Below are 23,423 nucleotides of genomic sequence, written 5' to 3' on the forward strand. Positions count from 1 at the left end.
TTCTCTTCTCTTCTCTCCTCTCCTCTCCTCTCCTCTCCTCTCCTCTCCTCTCCTTTCCTTTCCTTTCCTTTCCTTTCCTTTCCTTTTCTTTTTTTGAGGCAAATGGGGTTAAGTTTCTTGCCCAAAGTTATACAACTAGTAAGTGTCTGAGATCAGATTTGAATCTAGATTCTCCTGACTCTTGGCCTGGTGCTCTATCTACTATGTCACTTAGCAGCGTCTTAGAGCTGACCTTCATCAGGGGAGGAAAGAAGGGAATAAAGCCAACTATGTAGGTACTGTGCTAAGTACTTTACAGATATGATCTAATTTGATCCTCACAACAACCCTCTGAGGTAGGTGCTATTATTACCTTCATTTTACAGTTAAGGAAACTGAGGCAGATAGGGTTAAGTGACTTGCCCAGGGTTACATAGCTCGTAAGTGTCTGAGACCAGATTTGAACTCATGAAGATGAGTCTTCCTGACTCTAGGCCCAGCACTCTAAGCCCACTTCCTGACTAGGTGCGCTGCGCTGCCTAGCTGCCATATATCCAAATCCACATATTAATTATTTATGTTATACTTGGCTTCTACATTATTTATTCAGCTGTTTTTCTAAACAATTCCATTAGGGGCTTATATGTTTCACCAATAAATATTTCATTCATATTTAAACATGCCACCATTTGGTGGTTAGAGGAAGCCATTACCGATTCCATTTTGCAGATAGAGAAATGATGGGGAAATTGATTGCTCATGAAGTGAATGAATAGTTGCTCACATTTCTCTAACACTTTAAGATTGGTCAGGCCCTTATCTTACCACAACCCAATCCTACAAACATGTGTCATCATGCTTATCTTGTTGTGATTAAAGAAATAGGTTTAGTGTGATTGAGTTCTTTCTGGTTCCACAGCTCATACAGGTCAGAATTTGACCTATATTGACTCCAGTGTCAAAAGGGGCTTTGAACCCAGGGTTCCTAATGCCGAGTCCAGTGCTCAATCCACTATGGCAGCTGCTTTTCAAATGAAAGAGCAAGATGTTTAGACAGAGGATGATTGCCCACAGAGTTGCTCTAAGATTTGCCAAGTGCTTGACATACATTATGTCATTTGCTGCTTACCCTCTGAGACAGATGATATTATTATCCCCATTTTATAGAAGAGAAAACTGAGACTTGCTCAGCATCATAGAGCTTGGACGTGTCTGAGTAGACTTTAAACTCAGTCTTCCATGCTAAGTCTAGTGCTCTATCCTTTGTGTTATTTAACTGGGAAACAGGTCATGGGACAAGTTTTGACAGCACCAGGAAAGGTCAGGAAGACAGGCTTGCTTTAGCGGAGGCAGAGCCTTAGGCAGTAATGGTTGACCATGGCTAACAAAGGCAAGGGGGAGGATGTTGTTATATGAGAAGGGTCTGCTGAGAAACAAAGACTTGGCTTGGGTTCTTGTTACTTCTGGGGATAGCTTCCTTGTATAACAAAATTAGGGAAGGCTTCATAAGCACATTCAAGATTTTCCATTAGGATCTGATCAAAGCTCTAAAAATCTTTAGATGTGCACTTAGGGAGTGATGTGTTTCTTGGCCGGTGAAATGATGTTTCCTGCTTCTCTTATTACTTAACCACCAAGAGGTTGCATATTGAAGGGAGAGAGTTCACTGCTGTTATCTGATAATCAGCTTATTATACTTTGTAATTTGCTCAGATTACATTGGATTAGCTTTCTATGCCTTTCTTTAGCTTTGCAGATTTTTTTCCCACCATAACTTTTCATAATGTCTGCTCTACAGATGATGGGAAGAGTATGGGAATGTTGATTTCTTCTAAAATAAAGACACATTCACTGGAAATACCATTTACGTATCCAGGCACTATCAGTTCCATGAAAGGGACCCGAATGAATATAGCATCTCGTTTGCATTTCTCCACATCCCCATTGTTGTAGATCAGATCCAAGATTTCACTGACCCAAGTGGTACCTGAAAAAAAATTACAGAAATTAGATTCATTAAATTAAGAAAAAGACCTATTTTAGTTTTATGGAAGCGTGATTATTAGGAAAAAAACATTTTCACACAAGGGAACTGAAAGCAGCTAAGTACTCAGTGAACAGAGCACTGGTCCTTGAGTCACTAAGCCCTGAGTTCAAATCCCACCTAAGATACTTACTTGCTATGTGACCCTGGACAAGTCTATTAACATTGGTTTGCCTCAGTTTCCTCATTTGTAAAATAAGGATAATAAAAGTACCTATTCCCAGGGAACAACTACTCCTGCTTTTCCCCATCTTGGCCCAGTGCTCTGCAGGCCCCATCATCTCTTCTCTCTAATCCTTGGCCTTTTTGGCTTGGACTCGTGGAAGAAGTTGACTAGCTTCTGCTGGAATAAACAGGAAAGGTATCGATGCTTTCTTAAATGCTTCCTGGTCCAACATTTTGTCTAATGTTCTACCTTTCGCTTCTCTATAGACTGATCATCTCTGAGTGCTGAATATGACTTGGGGACAAACCAGCTATTCTTCTTGATGGGACAGCCAGGAGGCCAGTGTCACTGGATCAAAGAGGACATAACCAGGAGTAAGGTGGAAGAAGACTGGATAGGTAGTAGGCAGCCGGGTTATGAAGGGTTTTGAATGTCAAATAGAGCACTTTATATTTGATCCTGGAGGTTGTAGGAAGTCATGGGAGTTTATTGAGTAGGGAGATGACATGGTGAGATCTGAGCTTTAGGAAAATCATTTAGAGTTTTAAAGAGTTGTCTAGATCAGTGGGGTCAAACTCAAATAGAAATGGCCCCTAAGCCATACATGAGGATTTCTGTGGGCTGCGTATTGACTTAGAACAACACACACATACATATATAGATATATCTATATCTATATTTAAATTAACACATCAATGTATAAAAATCAGATAGGAACTCCATTTTAATCAGGTTCCAACCATACTCTGGAGAGCTATGGGCCATGTATGCCTGATGACTGCATGTTTGACACCTCTGATGTAGAGCATTGAGAGATGAAGTGATTGGCTTAGTATCACATGGGCAGTATGTGACAGAAATGGGACCTAAACCATCCTTATGAGTTGGAGGCCAGCTCTCCAACCACAGCGGCACATTGTCTTTATAAATGTCTTGTGCTTGTCTTAGCGAAGGGACAGAACTCACCAGATTTGGGATAGGTGGAGATGAGAAGGTCATCTGGTCTGGCCTCAAATCCTTCTACCTCCGACCACGCTTCTGCAGTGGTCCGGAAGAGGGGAACTCCATCAACATCCACTAATTCCTGTCTGAACAAATTTTTGTCGTCCATTTTTCAGAGACTGGCTTTAAAATAAACAAATGGAAGACCCCGTTGAATATTGTTAGAGTTTATGGAATCTTCATTTTGACACTATCATTTGATACATATTTTTGATATACATATGTTTTCTGTACAGATATATCGATAACATGATTTTTGGGTCGATTAAATAATAAACTATATATGGTGGCACCCTATTATAATACAGTTATTCAGTCACAGTTATTAAGTCACATGTAGTAAAATCCTGATCTAACATTGATTATTGAGCAGACAATAGTTTTGACTTCCAATATCACCATTGTGAAGATAATACAAAGAATTAGGCATTTGGAAGAACTCCCAGAGTTCAAAATTGGCAAACTGCTTGCAACATCTTCAGTAATACTATCTGCCTCCTTTTCTTTGTGTACTCAGTGGCTGGCATACAAATGTTTGTTGACTGATTGACTAACACAGAATCATTCAGAGCAGTTATAGAGGTCAGAGAACATTTGCACAATATCCTCCTTTATGTACATAAAAGTCAAGATATGCTTACAAGGGCAAATAGTGATTTAAATAGTTAATTTTGCATACATGAAAATTGCATAATACTGGACTGAGTGGTTCAGTTTTTCTTTGGGACATTCAATCAGATTTTATCAGCATGTCTTGGAAATTAATCCCTTTCTTATTAATTTAATTATAGGATTAGAATCTAAGTTCAAAATTCTTGTTAGGAAAAACAAATGGGAGCAAAAACAAGGATATGAAAAAAAATCAAGCAACTGTCAATTATTAAAGTACCTTCAATGGTCCAAATTTTAGCTTTGGCTAAAATAGTAATAAACCAATTAATCAACACACATTTATTTAGTGAGCTGGGTCCTGATGAGTGTGAATAATGAATCCTGTGTAGTAGTCACATCATTTCAGTTCCCTCTGCGTATTTCTATTGGACTGGAACCAATAACCATATTTTAAAGAATTATAACTTCAAATGGTGTGACTTTGAATACTTGTGGCCACCTACCTGATTCTTTATGCATGCTAATTCAGACCTAGATGGCCCACAGGGTAGATGTTTAATAGATGCTTAATAATTGAATAACTAACTGGTCAGTCACTTTTTTCTGTATTATTTATCTTAGGGAGGATTCTTTCAGATATCTTCCAGTGCTGACTTTGCTATGTTTTAGGACTCCGCTTGGTTGTTTGATGTGTGGTGGGAAAACTATCCTAAGTTTCACCTCACTGTGCCTAACCTCACTTTAAGTAACTTTACAAAACATACTCAATAATAGACATTATGGTATAGTGGGGAAAGTGTTGGCTTTGGAGCCAGAGATCCCAGGATCAGATGTTGCCTTTGACCCATATTTGATGCGTGATGATGGGCAAGTGATTTAAACCTCTGCCTCAGTTTCCTCACCTGTAAAAGGAGGGAAATAAACTAGAAGGCTTCTCAGGTTTCTTCTATGGTCTTATAACTAGTTGTACGGACGAACCCTGTGACAACAGTGCCATTTCTCCTAAAGCTGAAACCCATTAAAGCTTAACTGAAATCAGCAGTAAATATGACCATTTAAAATAAATGTAATTCAAGGCGAGTAGAAATGGAATTGAGCAGCTAGGTGGCAGAGTGGATGGAGCACTGGGCTGGAGTGAGGAAGCTGTTGTTGTTGTTCAGTTATTTTTCAGTTGTGTCTGACTCTTTGTGACCCCGTTTGGGATTTTCTTAGTAGGGATACTAGAGTCGTTTGCTATTTCATTCTCCAGCTCATTTTACAGATTGAGGAACTGAGGCCAACAGGGTTAAGATCTGCTTTCAAATCTGGCCATAGATGCTTACTAGCTGTGTGACCTTGGGCAAGTCACTTAACTGCCTCAGTTTCCTCATCTGTCAAATAAGCTGGAGAAGGAAATGGCAAACCACTTCAGTATCTTTGCCAAGAAAACCCCAAATGAGGTTATGCAGAGCTGGACATGACTGAACAACAAGAAGAAGGAATGGTATCACCCCTAAAGGAATGTCCTGATGCAATGGTGCATGTCCTGTATATCCTAGGTCACCCTATATCCCACTAAGAAGGCAATCTCTTCCTAAAAGAGAATTGAAGAGCTCAGAAACCCATGATTTAGAGTCTGTGCAGACAGAATGGGATTTTATAGTTTTCCATGGTTCGTCTCTCTCCTGCATGCATAGAAACCCAATTCACAGCCTTAGGCTTTGCTCCCTTCCCCCAATAATCTTCCTCAGATTAGACGAAGAACAGCTCTTTGCCATCATTCCCTTTCCCAGCTGACACCCCCCATGTCCCTTACTCTCTGGATCTCCCACATAACTCACTGAAATCATTCACATGGTGCCTGTCCTTTCCAATCAGATTACTGTCCTACTTTCCCAGCACTCTATGCATCCTGATTCCTAGAGCTAGGCAGCTCTCCGTCCCTGTTATCAGGCTGGTCTTTAAAATGCCTTATTCAAGCAATCCCAGCCCTCACTCCACTTCCTGACTCTCTTTAAAGATGTCAGGGAACAACTACTCCTGCTTTTCCCTGTCTTGGCCCAGTGCTCTGCAGGCCTCATCATCTCTTCTCTCCAATCCTTGACCTTTTCGGCTTGGACTCGTGGAAGAAGTTGACCAGCTTCTGCTAGAATAAACAGGAAAGGTATCGATGCTTTCTTAAACGTTTCCTGGTCCAACATTTTATCTAATGTTCTACTTTTTGCTTCTCTGTAGACTGATCATCTCTGAGTGCCGAATACGACTTGGGGACAAAACCAGTTATTCTGGGTCAGTCCCCTGGTGGTTTCAATTCAATGCTGGAACAAAATTAAATACTGATGGGGAATGTAACTAGTCACACAGGGGAAGAATAGTCAACAGGAACTTGGATTGAGAACAAAATGAGTTACTTCAGCTGAGTGAACTCCCCCCCACCCTTGTCTGAGCTGCTTGTCATGGTCTAGGTTGTTTTAATACCTTTTATGAAAATCTAGACCTAACTGCATGGGGATTGGGAAGTAGACCATTGTTCCCATCCCAGAAATTCTCATCCAGGGCCTTAGTCCTTGTCAAAGTCTCTTGGCGGAGAAGCCTGAATTTCAGGGTCCTGGTAACTGGCTCCCTTCCATCTCCTGAGACTTTCCTCGGGGCTGGAAGGCTGTTGATCTGCGCTTTCCCCAAAGCGCCCCTTATTCCGGGTTCTCGCCGCCTCTTACAACTTTGGACTCAAGATCATTGTTTCGAAATCAGTGTGGGTGGGGTTGGTGGGACTTTGCCCATCTGAGCTGAGCCCTGTGGAAGATCATCGCCCATGTCTTCCATCAATGCACCATTGCCTACACAAAGCAGTCGAGTATTCCAAGTCCATTCATGTCTAAAAACTGGGCCCACTCCAGGACAGAATGTTGATGGGCTGGGGACTGGAGGCTTTGGCTTTACTGCAGAGGTTCTTCTCTACTTTTTGCTGCCCGTTTGTAGGCTCCCCTTTCCTATTCGGACACAGAACTAGTGAAATCTGAGTGTCAGTGACCCAGGGCTCATGGTATGCCTTGTATTACCCTGCGCTGCCAACATCAGGGTGCCCAATTATGTTGGTTGGTCCCTAGCTGCATGGACTGTAGACTTGTCTATCCTTCCATCCTTTCTGGCCCTTGGATCGCACATCCCTTAGCTCCTAGGATATTCTGGTCTATTGCCTGGTAGAGTGAGCATACCCCATGAGCCGTGGCCCTGCCGTGTTATCAGAGGCCCTGCTAGGGGATCCTGAAGCTTATTACCAAGCTTCTACTTAAAAGTCTTCATCAAGATCAGTTCTGGCTTTCAAATGCTTGAGTTTCTTCATGTATCCTGTAGGAGCTTTGTCCCCTCCCTGTTGCTTAGCATTGATGTCCCAGCATCTGCCTCCTGGGAGGGTACCACACGTTTCCTGTAATTTAGTTTTCAAGCATCAGGCTCCTACACTCCATCTAAGTCACCACCAGAGCATAGCCCCTCCTGGCTGGCACGTCAATAATGTTACTAGTATTATAGGAGGCCCTGGGGATGGAACTATAGGAGATGATGGATAAAAAACGTTTAGGCATACCCCACAACATCATTCACAAGATAGGTTGCCCTAACCAGTGTAATTTTAGAATTACTTAGTTAATAGCAAGGGGCGGGGGGCATTGAGAGTGGTATGGCATCAATGGAATGGCGTCAATGAATCAACAAACACTTATTAGGTGCTTATAATGTGCCAAGTACTGTGCTAAGCCCTGGGGATGCAAAAAAAGGCAACATTATGGTCTCTGCCCTCAAGGAGCTCACGTAAGAATGGGAGCTATATATACATATACATGTACATGTACATATACATATACATATACATATACATACACATACACATATATATATATCTTATGCTTTACATAAATATCTTAAGATACATATGTATATAGCTCTCTATCTGCCTATCTATCTACCTATCTATCAGAAATGAGAAGTAATTTCATAGGGAAGGCACTAGCAGTGTGTGTGTGTATGTGTTTGGGTCAAGATTTCTTAACAAACGTGGGATTTAATCCCCTAGCTGACTCTTCTGGAGACATTGGGAAGGGGGTCAGGGAATAGTCAACATGAATAGTCCTTAACAAGTTTGTTTTTCTAAGATGTTAACAGCAAATCCCAATCTCAGGGAATATCTCGTAGTGTAGTTTTCTGGCATTCTTGCCTAGAAGGGCGATCTTTCTGACTCTAGTCACTAAACAAGAAGCCTATTAGGGTGAATTTGGCACTCCACAAAGGAACTGCATGCCTTTAGAACAGGTTTCTCCTCATTTAATCTTTTTTGTTTTTGGCTAGGCAATGGGGTTCAGTGACTTGCCCAGGGTCACGCAGCTAGTGAGTGTCAAGTGTCTGAGGCTGGATTTGAACTCAGGTCCTCCTGAATCTAGGGCTAGTGCTCTATCCACTGCACCACCTAGCTGCCCCTTCATTTACTCTTGATAAGGAAGATTTATTTGGCATTTTTCCTGAATGTATTTGGATTTATTTGTACACTGAAAGTGAATTACCCCAGATGGGAATTTCGCTATGGATGACAAGCAGAGCCATTGAGAAAATTCCCTAAAGCACAAAAACGAGGCAGCCTTATGTCTACATGTGTTTCTGGGCTGGCTTTAGAATCAGGAAGACCTAGCCTCGTATCCAGCTGTGCCCAGGGGCCCCTGGACTTCTCAGGGCTCTGGGTAACTGTAAGTTAGCCTGATGTTCTTTGTGTCATTTGCATAATGCCAACATGCAAAGAGAACTTGGAAAGGTGAGTAGTAGGGACTGAGTGTGCCCATCTTCTGGGCTGGTCTCTTCCTGCTTGCAGGGGACAGAGAAAGATTTCGTTCCATCTTATCACCAGTAGAATCAAATACAAAGTCATCTGTTTGGCGTTCAAAGCCTTTCATAACCTAGCCCCCTCCTACCTTTCAGGTCTTCTTACACCTTTCTTTGTGTGTATATGTGTGTGGTAATTGGGATTGTGACTTGCCCAGGATCACACAGGTAGTAAGTGTCAAGTGTTTGAGGCCGAATTTGAACTCAGCTCCTCTTGACTCCAGGGCCGGTGCTCTTTCCACTATGCTACCTAGCTGCCCCTGCACCTTACTCTTTGACACAGACTGTTTGATCCATTGACCCTGGCCTCCTGGCTGTTCCACAGGCCGCACACTCCATCTCTTTGGCTATCCCCAGTGCCTGGAATGCTCTCCCTCCTCGTCTCCACCTCTCCTGGCTTCCTTGGCCTCCTTCAAGTCCCAGCTACAATCCCACCTTCTCCAGGAAGCCTTTCCCAACCCCTCTTAATTCTAGTGCCTTCCCTCTGTTAAGTATTTCCTATTTATCCTGCCTATAGCTTGCCCTGTATATATGTATTTGCTCATTCTTTTCCCCGTTAGATTGTAAGGCCCTTGAGGATAGGCACTATCTTTTGCCTCTCTTTACATCCCCAGCACTTGGCTTGTTTATCACAGAGCAGGTGCTCAACAAATACTTATTGACTAACACTCACTGACTACAACATTTTTATATGTGCAGGATCTGATTAGCACGGTGCCTGGCACGTAGTTGGAGCTTAATAAATGCTTCTTGACTGACGGCTGGCCAGTCCTGCTTGCCTGGGTGGAGAGAACTGCTCTTTCATCTTGTTGTTTTCACTGGTTTCTTGGCCTGGCTTGTCCTGACCTGCTTCTGTTTCATTTTTCAGCATTCCTAAAGAAAACCTACGTGTCTTGCATCTTCTTTTGTCTTAATGACAGCATGAATCACTTGCAAAATCCCATCCTTAATAATGGATAGATCTTATCTGTATGTCTTCTTCCAGAGATCAAGAAAGCCTTTGAGTGGCAATCTTCTCAAGCTAATTGCAAACATTCTGTCCAAACTCCATATCATGGTCATGACAGTAAAGATGCACTTTTTAGATTATAGAAAACAGGAAGGCCATAGATCAAATGTTTCCAAGTATAACTATCCAGGCTATTTATGTATAGGTGACAGTATAGTCCAAGCAATTTTATTCTACACCAGTAAAATTGGAGGGGTAGATAAAGAGATTATTGATCCATACACTCCTCCACAAAGGAACTGTATCCCTTTAGAACAGGTTTCCCCTCACTTAGTCTTTTTTTTTTTTTTTTTGACTAGGCAATGGGGTTAAGTGACTTGCCCAGGGTCACACAGCTAGTAAGTGTCAAGTGTCTGAGGCTGGATTTGAACTCAGGTCTTCCTGACTCCAGGGCTGGTGCTCTATCCACTGCGCCACCTAGCTTTTACTAGGTTCATTTTCTCTCGATAAGAAAGCTTTATTTGGCATTTTTCCTGAATGTGTTTGGATTTATTTGTACAGTGAAAGTGAATTACTTCACCCCAGTGAGAAAAATGCACAGTACAAGTATATATGTATTATTACTGACAAACATATTAAGTTTTTGTTAGGAGCAAAAACATTGTGCTGGGTGATAGAGCTGTGTCAAAGTGTTTACTATTAAGTTGTCAAGCAATAGGATGTCAATTTCAAGTGACGAATGCCAATGCAAATAGTGTTTATCCAGGGCTGAACTTTAAATCGTAACTATTGATATTATTAATGACTAACTATAATAATAATACTGTACATTGGAAAGAACTTCTTTGTAGTATTTAGATGACTTTCGCAAATGGGAAATTTGATTCTCATAACAAACTTTTGGGGATAGAAGGAGAAAATACCATCCTTTCCATCCTATAGTATAAATGAGTGGAATTGGACATTAGGTGTTACGGATGCTCATAGAAGTGAGAGATTGCTGTGCATTTAGCACAGACTGGAAAGCTTTCATGGGTGAGTTGTGGTGAGGAAAGGGTGGAACTTGGCTAGGCTTTTGAAGAGGACTAGAGCTTCGCTATAGATGAGTAGCTAGAAGGGAGGAGGGAAGCATTCCAGAAAAGGAGAATAGTGTTAGCTCAGAATGCCTTTTGTTCACTTTCTAGGACACTGCAGTACTTAAAAAATATAAATTGTCTTCATGAAAATATGAGAGTAGAGAATAGAGCAATCTAATGCATAGGATGTGATGCATATTCCAAGGAAAAACATGGATTTCATGTGATCTGGTATTTTGTTTTTAATAGCTCTTCTTCTTGTTCATATATCAGGATTGCTTTGCTTGTTCGTAAAAGCTGAGAATATTTTCTTTTGACCTGTTTCTGAGGACATATGGCATCTTGTGTTAATCCCACTTAATGTGTGGCAACATCACAATAATGGATGATCTTATTTATATGAAGTGCTATTTACCCCTAACCCTCCTAGGATGACAATGAATTGAATTAGTTATTATAGTTTACATGCAGAAACTAAGCATTAGTTAAAAATGGCCTTTCTCCACCTCTATCCCATTTTATGGATATTAGTCAGATTTGCATTGAGTTGGTTTATATCATATAGCAAAATCATGACTCCTTAGAACCAAAACATTCTTCTATGCAAGAAATTCCCAAAATGTATCTTATCTTATTGGATGCAAATTTCACTTACCTTAAACTCCAGAGATTTTAAAAATCAAGTATCAGAGCCAAGATCATTCAATTTACTCTGCCCTGAGTACCTTCCAAATTCCTGCATCAGGGATCCTTGCAATAGAGTAAGCTCAAATCCAGACAACCTGTTAATCGTTTCCATTGGGCCCTTATTGTTTACTTCTGTAACCAAGGTGTCTGGGAATAGAATTTCCTCCAGAGGATATTTCTAATCTTTCAGAAAACAATCAGTCCCTTGAAATATATGATTAACCCACTGGGAGGGGTTAACTAAAGCATAGTGTGGAATTCTATTGCCCCTTAATACGATAAGATAAAGAAAGTCCTTACCCTGTGGAATTTTTCTTGCTTAACTTTAAATTTTAACTATCATCATTATTAATAATTAATTAAAATAATAATACTATACATTACAAAACACTCCTTAGTACCCTTTAGACCACTTTTAGAAATATGAATTAATTTGATTCTCATAACAAACCTTTGGAAGTGGGAAGGGAAAATATCGTTATCATCTCTATTTAATAGATAAAGAAAGTCGACTTCATATGACAGAATTATAAAATTTTATGGTTATCAAGGAATTTGAAGCTGTCAAGTCCAATTTGTGCCTGAATTATGTAACTTGGGCTATTAATTAACTGGAATAATGCAAGCAAATGCCCAAGTTAACTTCATGGCCACCCATTGCCTCCAACCAAAGTCAAGATTCTTCTTATTCTGCCTTGCGTCAACTTGTTCAACTTCTGGATAACTCTACTGCTTAGTAATGTTTTCCTTCAGTCAATCAAAAATCAGCCTGACTGCAAGTTTCTGTCCAGTTATTTCAGTCGTGTCCAACTCTTCGTGTCCCCTTTGGGGTTTTCTTGGCAAAGGTACTGGAGTGGTTTGCCATTTCCTTCTTCAGCTCATTTTACAGATGAGTCAAACAGGGTTAAGTGACTTGCCCAGGGTCACATAGCTAATATGTGTCTGAAACTGGATTTGAACTCAGGTCTTCCTGACTCCAGATCCAGCGCTTCATCCATTTTACCACCTAGATTCCTGAATATATAGGACTCAGAAGACCCGAGCTCACATTCGGCCTTAAACAGTCACTAGTTGAGTGACCCCTGGGCAAGTCACTTCACTGCTGTTTGTCTCAATTTTCTCATCTGTAAAAGGGGGATAATAATAGCACTTACCCTCCAGGGTTGTTGTGAGGATCAAATGAGATAATATTTGTAAAGTGCTTTGCAAATCTTAAAGCACTTCATAAGTGCTAGCTATTATTATTATTTAGTAAGCCACCCTGGGTAGTAGTTAGTGCAAGTATTCTTATTCTCATCTTATTGGTATATAGACTTGCCCAGAATCTTTCTCTCTCTTTAATACATAGACTTGTCCAGTGTCACCCAGATATAAGTGTCTGGGGTGGGATTTGGATTCAGCCCCCCTATTTTCAGTGCTCTTTCCACTATGCGCATTGCTTCTGATTTTGTAGATGAAGAAATTAAGAAGTCAGCTAAGGGGGAAAGTGCACAGAATGTTGGATTGGGAATCAGGAAGATTTGAATTAAAATCTTGCTTCAGGCTTATACTAGCTGTGTGCCCTTGGACAAACCATTTACCTCTCTCAGCCTCAGTTTCCTCATCTATAAAATGAGGATAATAATAGTTCCCAGGGCTTTCGGGGAGATAGAAGGAGATAACTTTGGTAAAGTGCTTCGCAAACTTGAAGGTGATACATAAATGCTATTATTAATAAAGTCTCACAGTTAGCAAGTAAGAGTCCAGGTTTCCCAATTCTAGATTCCTTATGGTTTCTGTGATACCATCAAGTGCCTCGAAATTCTCTAACAGTTCATACAATATATGTATATAGTAGGATTTTAGCAGCTACTGAGGCATCTGTTTCAGGAGCTCCCAGTACAGGTGATTGCCAACGGAGGAGTTAACTAGACTTTTGTCCACCTGACGTCCCCAGGGTCTGAGGATACCATAGATACCACCTACCAGCATAAACCTCGGGAGGAATTGAAGACGTCTATGAGATCGTATATTCTAGCTGCTGCTGACGGTATGGACAAACAGCTTTTAATTTTCTCAATAGGTTTCTTTTGGAGAGAAGCTTAGTTAGCAGAGTTGGACAATCAAAGAGTTTCATCTTTATTTATTTGCGTGTATATACCTCCTTTATTTCTTCTTCCTTTTGCTATCTGTCTATATAAACATACCCCTTTTATTCCTCTGCAGTCATCACTTGCTTTTATCAGTTTTTTTAAAAAATCTCAAACACTCAGCACTAAGCACAATGCCTGGCACATAATAGGTACTTAATAAATATCGATTGATTGATGGTAGTTAGGAAATTGCACCATCTACTGTGTTGATTTTCTTGCTGAAATTTTTGAAATTAATTTTAACCAACTCTTCTATATTTTATTATAAATAAAGCAAAAAGTAAATATGGTCTGTATATATATAGAGAGATCATTATGTATGTATATATGTGTGTATACACACATATGTATATAAAATACCTGTCTATTTGTCTGTCTGTAGGTTTGTCTGTCTATTGTTACTTCCCCCTGAACCAAACTGGTAGTTTTGCGTAAGTTGGTGTTGTAAGGAGAACAGAAAACAAAAGAAGGTTGAACAGTCAGACTCAGACCTTTTGATCCCTATTGGGATCTGTCTCACGTCTCTAACATAATCCTTTCATCTACCTCCCATATTTCCACTCTCCTAGTCTAACCCTGACCTTCACAGATTGTTGTTGTTTGTCCTTCGTTCTCAAAGAGGACCATGACATCAGGAAGGAGATGTCATGACTTTCAAGTGAATTGGATTTAAATGAGGGAGGGCTGTGCAAAGTCACCAGCCTCACTCTCTCTTCAAAGTGCCCTCTGGGTCCAGTGGTCAGAAGTGGATCAGGACAACTGGTGATGGCACCAGAAGCAGTGGGAGGCCTTGACTTTTTTAAGCTAAGGTCTTTTCCAGGTCTCAGTTTGTCTGAGGCAACACCCATTCAGTGATAAAAAGCTAGGTAAAAATGAAGCAAAGAATGGTTTCTTTTACCTAGTATAAAAAAAAAATCCATCTGGGAGGGGAAGAGCCTCAGGGTTTCTGGCCAAAACAGAAACATTTGCTATTTGCCCTCCCTCTGAGCCATCAGAATCCAAACAATGATCAAGAGAGGCTTGGGTAGGCACCCATTGTTGGCCAATCAATGAGAGCCATACTGATTTGGGTTTAAGGCATGGTCCATAAAAATGAAATCTAGCCCATAAACCCCAAGATATCTTGCTAAGTTTCAGTGATCAAAATTTGTATTCTTTTGGGTAGAGCACCTACAGGTGAGGGTATGATCCCCTATGTGGAAGCTAATGAGATCGTCAGGGAAAAGAGTATCGAGAGAAAAAAAAGAAAACCTAAGATAGAGTTTTGGGGAACTCCCATGGGTAGTGGGCATCCCCTGGATGCAAATCTAGCAAAGAAGACTGAGGAGTGGTCAAACAGGAGGAGAAGCAGGTGAGAGCAGTGTCTCAATGATCTAGAGAGAAGAGAATATAAAGGACAAGAGAATGATCGACAATGACAAACGCTGCAGAGAGGTTAAAAAGAATGAGGAATGAAAAAAGGCCATTGGATTTAGCAATTAGATCACTGGTGACTTCGGAGAGAGCAGTTCTGGCTGAGTGATGAGGTCAGACCAAGATTATACGGGGTTAAGAAGAGCGTGAGAGGAGAGAAAGGGGAGGCACCAATTGTAGACAGCCTTCTACACGGCATGAAAAGGAGGAGAGATATAGGTTGAGAGCCAGCAGGGATGGATGGATCAAGTGAGGGTTTTTTCACCTTGGGGGAGACACAGGCATAAGCAGCTAGTAAAAAGGGAGGGATTGAAGGTTATCGAGAGAGTGGGAATAATAGATGTTGGAAGATGAGATAGCATGCTCTTTTGCATTGAGAGGAGTTTGTCTTGGTAAGGAGAAGGACCCCCTCTTCACATGAGACAGGGGTGAGGGACGGCATGTAGATGCGAGATGAAGAAGATGGGAGAAGAGGCAACTCTTGGCAAATAGTCTCATTTTTCAGTGAAATGCGAATCAAGGGTCTTAGCTGAGAGGGCGAGGGACCGGGAGTCATGGGAAGGATGAAAAAGGTGATAAGGTGAGTAAGTGCATGTGGTGCAATTAAGGAGGTATTACAGGGTTGCCTTGCCTCAGTGAGAGCCCATTTGAGATGATGTAAAATAAACTTGTAGTGGACCCAGTTAGCACAGTTTTGTGATTTTTTTTCCAGCTTTGTTTAGCAGCACATGAGTAGGAGCAAAGGCAGTGCATGGTGGGAGTGATCCTAGACTAGTGCTTAGCAGGGAAAGATCTGTAGAATAGGGAGGCAAGGGACTCAAGAGAAGGAGAAAGTGGAGAGTTAAACTGGTTGAACCAAGGAGTCAACTTGGGGAAGAGAGAGGAGTGTAGCCAGTGTAGGAGTGAAGTCCTGGAAAAACGGAGGAGTGGAGGGATTAGTGGTCACAGTGAGGATGTGGAATGACAACAGATTATGGTCGCAGGAAAGACTGTGATCCAAGATGGCAGTGTTGTAGGGTCTGGCTCAAGTTCCTGCTCAAGGTAAATCCTAGTGGGGGCAGGTCAGGCTCTGGCTGGATTTTCATTTCCTTTTCCCACATACAGAGAAGCTCAATTTTTGGCTAGCCAGTTCTGCTCTGCAGTGATCCATGAATACTCCACCTGCCTACCCCAATTGCCCTTCTTTTCCTTCCCAGAGGAGGCAGCTAGGTGGCACAGTGGATAGAGCAGCACCAAGCTGACTGTGTGACCCTAGGCAAGTCACTTAACCCTGTTTGCCTCAATTTCCTCATCTGTAAAATGAGCTGGAGAAGGAAATGGCAAACCACTCCAGTATCTTTGCCAAGAAAACCCCAACTGGGGTCAGGAAGAGTCAAACGTGACTGAAACAACTGAACTTCTCAGAGCTGGGCTTAATTAGTGCCTGCCTTCTGATGATGAGAGGTTGGTTCATGTGACCTCGTGATGTCCTGATAACATTAAAAAAAAAAAAAGGAGGATAAATGCACTTGGAAATCCACCATGATAACAGCCAAATAATGAATGCATTTATTGAAAAGTAAAATTCCAAAAGTGCATTTGTAAAAGTTGATGCTGTAGCCACCAGGAAAAGAAACTCATGTAAGACAGTCGGGCAAACAAATCGTGTGACTTATTTCCTGACGTCCCTTTTCCCAAGGAACTCTTTCCTGTATAAGGCCTTTAATTACTTGAACTTAGTACTGTTATCTGAGAAGCTACAACTGAAAGATATCAGAAATACCGACAGAGGATTATAAACATTTCGAGTCCATGTGTTAGCATCGCGCACCGAGACTCCTCAGATTTCACCTGTATTGTTTGGGGAGTGGGAAAACCCAGCCCTGTCACATTGTGGTATAGGGGCTTACATCACAATGGTGCATTCAAACTGTTTTTTCCTGTCTCTGACATCTCAGCAGAGCAGGACACTTCAATGCTGGATGGAACCCCAGAGATTATCTCAGCTAAGAGCTTCGCTCATTTTATAATGAACCAGCTCACCCAAAGTGACTCCCCTGAGGGCATACAGGTGGTTAGTAGCAGAGCTAGGACTAAAAAAGGCAGTTCTCCCAAATACTAGCCATATCTTCTACACTCTGCTCACCCTTCAGCTTTTTGGTTCTTTGAATTTTTGATTAACCCAAGAAAGATCGGGTTATTAATCATAAGAGGGTAGTGTTATTCCTTACCTGTTTCTTGTCTCTCCCGAAAAATCAGAAGTCCAGATTTTCTCTGCCTGATTTGGAAAATGATTCAGCTCCAGTGACCGAGTCAACTTAGATGAATTCTTTCAACTTAGAAAAGGCAATAAAATGAGATGAACAGGATATTCAACAAAGTGACCTGATCAGGCACTTTTTATGGTTGGTATTCTAAGCTGGGGAGGTGTAGTTGCAGATGTATTTTGCCTTGGTGGGGGTCAGGATGAAACAGAAGCAGAGGAAATCTACCAGGCTCAGCAGCTGGACCAGGTGCTGTGACTAAATATGTTTGTCAGATAAAGGAGCCCTCCCAGCTCCTCCCCTGAGGGAGGGAGGCTGGGCCGGATACAGATGTACTTATAACTACACGGCTGTAAAACAGAGGGTGGAAAACAGGCACATTTTATCAATGGCAGACCCAATACTTGGCCAAGTCAATAAGTGTAGCCATTAGAGGACATGGAGCTAGGCACTGGTATTAAGTGAATATTAAGAAAATTAAGACCATATTAAGAAAATACAACAATTTTTCATTGTAACAAAGCTTAGCTTTTAGCCAAACCAGCCTGTAGAGCCAGACATGCTTGCTTCCTAAAGCGTTCAATGGGTTAACCCTATCCAGTCCAAGGTTTGCCAGCCTTGGCTTTTGGTAAACTTTCTGACACCCTCCTTCTGTATGAAAGGAAATGACTTGTAGAGTTTATCATAAACTCTATTGACTGTATTTATAGAGCACTTTAAAGGATGCAAAGAGCTTCACAAATATTGACTCATTTTATCCAAACAACAGTAATAATCATAATAACAGCTAACATTTATATGGGGTAGTTAGGTGGCACAGTGGTTAGGTTGTTTTTATTGATATTGCTTAGTTGTTTAGTTGTTTTATGTCTGACTCTTTGTGACTCCTTTTGGTGCTCTTTTTTTCTTGGCAAAGATATGGGAGTGGTTTGCTATTGCCTTCTCCAGCTCATTTTCTAGATGAAGAAATGAATGAGCAGAACCAGGACGGCATTGTACACAGTAACAGCAACATTGCGTGATGGTCAACTTTGGTAGACTCAGCTCTTCTCAGCAATATGATGAGGCAAGACAACTCCAAAAGGCTCATGATGGAAAATGCTATCCATATCCAGAGAAAGAGCTGGCCAGTCTGAATGAAGGTCGAAGCATACTATTTTCACTTTTTTGGGGGTAGCTTTTCCTTTTTGTTCCGTTTCTTCTTTCACAACATGGCTAATGTGGAAATATATTTAACATGATTGCACATGGCTAACCTATATCAGATTGCTTGCCATTTTGGGGAGGGGGGAGAGAGAAAAATTTGGAACTTGTAATCTTATGAAAAATGAATGTTGGAAGCTATCTTTATGTGTAATTGGAAAAAATAAAATACTATTTACATAAAAAGAAACATCAATTTAAAAAATTTTAAATATCCTTTCAAATGTTATTTTTTTTAATAAGTTTGTAGCATTTATACTTTTGAAGTTATTAAAGCTTAAAATTGCATCGAGACTTTTGGGTCACCCTGTAAATTAGCCAAATGAAATACTCTGAAAGTAGTTGTGTTAGTAAGGGGGAAACTGTGGATTGAAGAGAGAAAAGTGAGGAGGTAGGGGGTAGATGGTCCATTGCCGAGCACCTGAGAAATTTGAGACAGTTGAAAGGATGATTGCTACTGACCAAAACCAAATAAAATTCATTGATTTTATTTGTTTTTGCTAGGCAATGGGGTTAAGTGACTTGCCCAGGGTCACATAGCTAGTGAGTGTTATGTGTCTAAGGCTGACTTTGAACCCAGGTCCTCCTGAATCCAGGGCTGGTGCTGTATCCACTGCACCACCTAGCTGCCCCAAGTTTGTTGATTTTAGAAAAACACGGATAGACTTGCACAAAATACTGAAGAAAGAAGTGAGCAGAATTAAGAGAACATTGTATACAGTAACAGTAATATTGTTTAAAGAACAAATTTGCACAACTAAGTCATTTTGACTATTATAAATATCCCAGTTAGCTACAAAGGACATATGAAGGAAGATGCTATCTGCATCCAGAGTAAGAACTGATAAATAGAAGTATATCTATACTTACATGCATACATATGTATGTATATATGATTTTACATATGCATATTAGTGGCTAATGGTAGCCATCTTTAGGGTGAAGGGGAGAGAAGAAGAAAAACAAAATGGCATGAAAAATTGGTTATATATTTAAAAAAGAATAGCAAGCTATATATAATAGATTTGCAGTTTCATGTGCAATCCTCTTTTTATTATTCTACTATGTTATGGAAATGCTTATTTTATTTCATAAATTAAAATAAAATAAAATAATTTTTAAATGAATGAGGTTTGAATATGAAAAAATTTTTATATAAAGCTAGAAAAAAATTCAATGACAATAGCCCATAAACATCATGCTAATTGAATTCCACAATAATCAGAAACCCTGAATTAGTTTCCAGCCAATGAAGTCATCACATGTTTGTTGAATCATTGGAAAAACTTAGCTCATTTTTAATCAACGTGCCCATAAAACTGACTGTTTAACATAGGGGGATGTTTAGATTGGCCCTTCCTGGTAGCTGACCAGAGTATGTGTAAATATTCTCTTCCTCCCTCCAGTTTATGGCAGCATAGGAGCTTTTAGGTCACGTGGAGATCCTTTGATGATAGATGGTATAGCCTCTAAGTGATCCCTCCATTGTCCTCCCAACCACAGAAAGCATGGGACGGGGAGCAGGAGGAGAGGGAAGGGGAAGGTATGGCCATGGGAGAGGTGTAGCAACTGGTAAAAGAGGAGGCATCATCTTTCCTGGCTTCAACTCTGCAGGTGGCAAGATGTGATTGCAATGAAGGGATAAGGACAGACTCAACCAAAAGAACTCCCATGAATTGCTATCACTTCTTTTAACAGATATGGTCCCCTCCTTCACCTGATGCTGTCATTGGGTTACAGGTTGACCAAGGGACCATTCAACAGTCTATTTAGTGATGTGAAAATACCAAATTGTATCATTAATGGGTCCCACGTGGCTGAAAAATAGCCTCAAAGCACCCACATGGTCACTTGGAGGCATGTAGAATGCATTTTCAGATGCTCCGTACAACCCATCAAGGACAAAAGCAAACATGTTCCATTACCCTGTTAAATGAGCTAAGTTGTTATAAAAGGAATTACAGTTTTATAAGTATGTTTGGCAAGTGAGAATGGGATAGATTTCTCTAAGGGTATACTAAAAATACCAACTCCTTTGCTGTGGTGTATTGCTAAGCTTTTCAAATGACATTTTATACAGCAAAATTTAGGCTGCAGATGTTTTAAGACATTTCCAGGTTGGCATGGGGACGTTACAAACGTAGGGTGGGGAGGGGGGGTCGGGGGGGGGGTGGCGGCCAGCATGAATTGTGAATAGCATATTCCTCTGTATTTGATTGACCTTTACCAAGACAGCCCTTGCAAGGGATCAGTATTAATAGCTGATATTTTTAAAGCAATTAAAGTTTCTGATATAACTGGTGCCCTCAAGCCCCAGGGTCCAAGGTGATAGTAGATTGGAGATCAGAAAGAAAGACTTAAGTACTCATGATTATTGCCTTGTTTCCCCTCTGCCTTCACTGGGAATATATCTGACATGAGATCTCTCCCTGGGGAGGCATTTGCTTGCCACAGTCATGAAACCACTTAAAGGCATGGGGAGGGATGGGGACCTAGGAGCGCTGAAGTAGCAGGAGGCTGCTGGAGAAGAAAGCGTTCTGCTGGGAAGGATAGAATACTGCCTCCATCCAACATCTTTCTTTCTTTCTGAAGTAGAGGCTTGAATTTTAAATATTTGTCAGCCAAAGGTTTCTCTTTGTCCCTTTCAACAATGTGCCTTGGATGCAAGGTTCCTCAGACAATCAACAAGCTTTAAATAATTATCTACTATTAGCCTCATACTGTTCAAATACAAACGTGAGAAGGGATCTTTGCCCTCAGACAGCTTACATTCTTCTGACTCACCGTATTAAGGTTGTGGATTGGCACTTCTGGGAAAGCTCTCTTGACTCAAGGCTCCGGCTTTGACAGCAGAGACTTTAGAGGCACAGTTTCCATCCTTGAAAACCAGATACAAAGAAGGTGTATAAAGATGAGTGGAGGTCAAAGCAATGGTTGTTTTTCCTGAGTCACTGCAGCTCGAACTCTATCGATGTGGAGACCACATGGGCCTCAGATTCTTACATCACCAGATTTGAGTGACTTCCTGACAATTGTGTCCCTGAGTCAAACATTTAAGTGGGTGCCTACTATGTGCAAAGTACTCTGCTAAGCACTGAGTATACAAAGAAAAGTAAAAGATGGTCCCTGTCTTCAAGGATGTCTAATGGACAGTTTCTTCCTAAACCAGCCTTCTGGCATCATCACCAATACTGGGATTGTTTTTCCCCAGAATAACAATCCTTTCCTTTTTATTGCAAGCACTGGGCAATATTTTCTGAGGCTCCAGAATCAGCTATGGCTCATCTCCGCCCAGTATCCCTTGGCTTTTGGCCCTAGGAAAACACACTCTCAATTGTAGTTAGGGGAAAAATCTTTATCATGCCCCTGGAACTTATTATTTCCCTCCACCTGACAGCTGACATCTCTTCCTTAGTTGCTTTCCCTCTCAGATCATTTGACTATATTCTCCACCTGGGAAACAGCAAATACAGACCCTAGCAAGTTCAGTATTGCCAATCCTTGAAAGACTGAGATAGCTTCCTAACCAGTCTCACATTCCCCGCCACCCCCTTTCTAAGGACACCTTCCTATAATCCCTAGCTTTGACTTGCTGGCATGACCAGTCTGCACAATCGGGGTCATCACATTGGAAGCATAGACGGTGGCATGTCCATTACTGCAGCTCCTTAGAACACCTCAGTCTCTGACCCACACGTGCCCAGGCTTATGACTCTCCTGCTTCGATGGGTCATGTAGGAGTGAGGCGCATTGTGAGGATCCGGACTGAGTTCTCCAACGCCAAATCCAGTAAAGTTTTCAATATTACACCTGCCACATCTTCAGGCATAGGATGATCTGTTAAATGTTCCTTCAAGTACTCAGGCCCAAAAGAGATCCAAATGTGCTGCCTCCCAGCCCAGGAGGGCTCTCAGCTGGCAGAACTTGTTCATATAAGTTAACCACGACTGCCTCATGCGTTGTATGTTGTTCTAGCATTCACAATGTGTGAAGGCAGAGAGAAAGCCAGAGGGATCTAAATACACTCAAACATGATTCTGGTGGGAGGGCTTAGGTTCAATAATAGACTTAGTGCTTTCCATAGCAGTGACTTCTGGACAAGGCTTAAATATTTGTCTAGCTCTGTGAACAATTCAGTGGCAAAAGGCAAGAGTGAAAACAATCCTTGAGGCAGTTTGGAAAACCTAAGAACATCCTTAGAGAGAGATTCCACTATGTGACAAGAATGGCTATGAAAACTGGAAAACATTTTGGCAAAAAATAGGTTTAGAATGGCATCTTCTGCTATATGCCACAATATACTCTAAATGGAGAAACTTAAAAAAAACAAAAAAGAAAGAAAAACAAAAAGACAGAGGAATGATGATGCTGAATGTATGGTTACTGAGTTGGACTTTCTACCCTTCTTCCAATTCACCCTTGGGACTGGGAATCTTCCTTTGCCACAGGAACCATGCTTGGCTGCTGCTGGGTGGAGTCATGGTGGTGACTAACATGTCAACTAACTTTGGGAAATGGGATTGGGGCCATGACCATGTTGTCCTTGGACCAAGAGGAGCTTCCCAGCAACCCTTAGGGCACGGGGATAGGAAAAACCATCCCTGTTAGGTCAAGACCTCCCAGTCTGCTGAGCAGCCACTGGCACCTGTCTCCCTATCTGCCATCTGTACTGGGAGCTGTGGCCAAAGGCTGGCATGGTACTAGAGACAGTAGCCAGGCAGGAACCATCATACTGAGAGCTGACTCTGAAGAGGACTTCTCCCTGACAGTACTCATTTTCTCCATATTAACACAGAGAGCTTGTGATGCAGCTAGAGAATGTCCAAGCCAGTGGGATTGGAGGTTCTAGAGCTACGTTGCTCTGTCTTTATGGAACAGAGTGGCAAGTTCCCCCCTGAGCCTGGAACAGCAAGAACTTTCCTACTGGGTCTTTTTGAAGCTGAAAGTTTGGCAGGTTTGGCCTTCTTATCTGTTTCCATGGAAGAAATCTTTTGTGCACTTGTCAAAGGGATCTTTAATGGACCACTGGTCTGTTGGTTGGAGTAGAGTGCCACCTGGTGATAAAATTC

The 23,423-nt window shown here is 41.3% G+C and overlaps 1 protein-coding gene across 2 annotated transcripts in view; it reads right to left on the minus strand.

Moving 5' to 3' along the window:
- The window catches only part of LOC114037594 (sulfotransferase 1 family member D1-like), a 31,671-nt gene extending 14,255 nt beyond the window's left edge, over nt 1-17,416 (minus strand). Inside the window, exons 1-3 of one of the 2 annotated variants that reach the window (XM_027854510.1) lie at nt 17,119-17,416; nt 3,156-3,310; nt 1,841-1,966 (exon numbers count right to left, since the gene is read on the minus strand). In XM_027854510.1, coding sequence (XP_027710311.1) covers nt 1,841-1,966; nt 3,156-3,300 — 271 coding nt within the window. In that variant the 5' untranslated portion in view covers nt 3,301-3,310; nt 17,119-17,416. Of the gene's footprint in view, nt 1-1,840; nt 1,967-3,155; nt 3,315-17,118 lie in introns of both variants that reach the window. The other variant, XM_027854509.1, reaches the window with a different exon arrangement.
- Between the last annotated feature and the right edge of the window lie 6,007 nt (nt 17,417-23,423).

This window comes from Vombatus ursinus, unplaced genomic scaffold (assembly GCF_900497805.2).
Source record: "Vombatus ursinus unplaced genomic scaffold, bare-nosed wombat genome assembly UNPS02010461.1, whole genome shotgun sequence".
NCBI lineage: Eukaryota > Metazoa > Chordata > Mammalia > Diprotodontia > Vombatidae > Vombatus > Vombatus ursinus.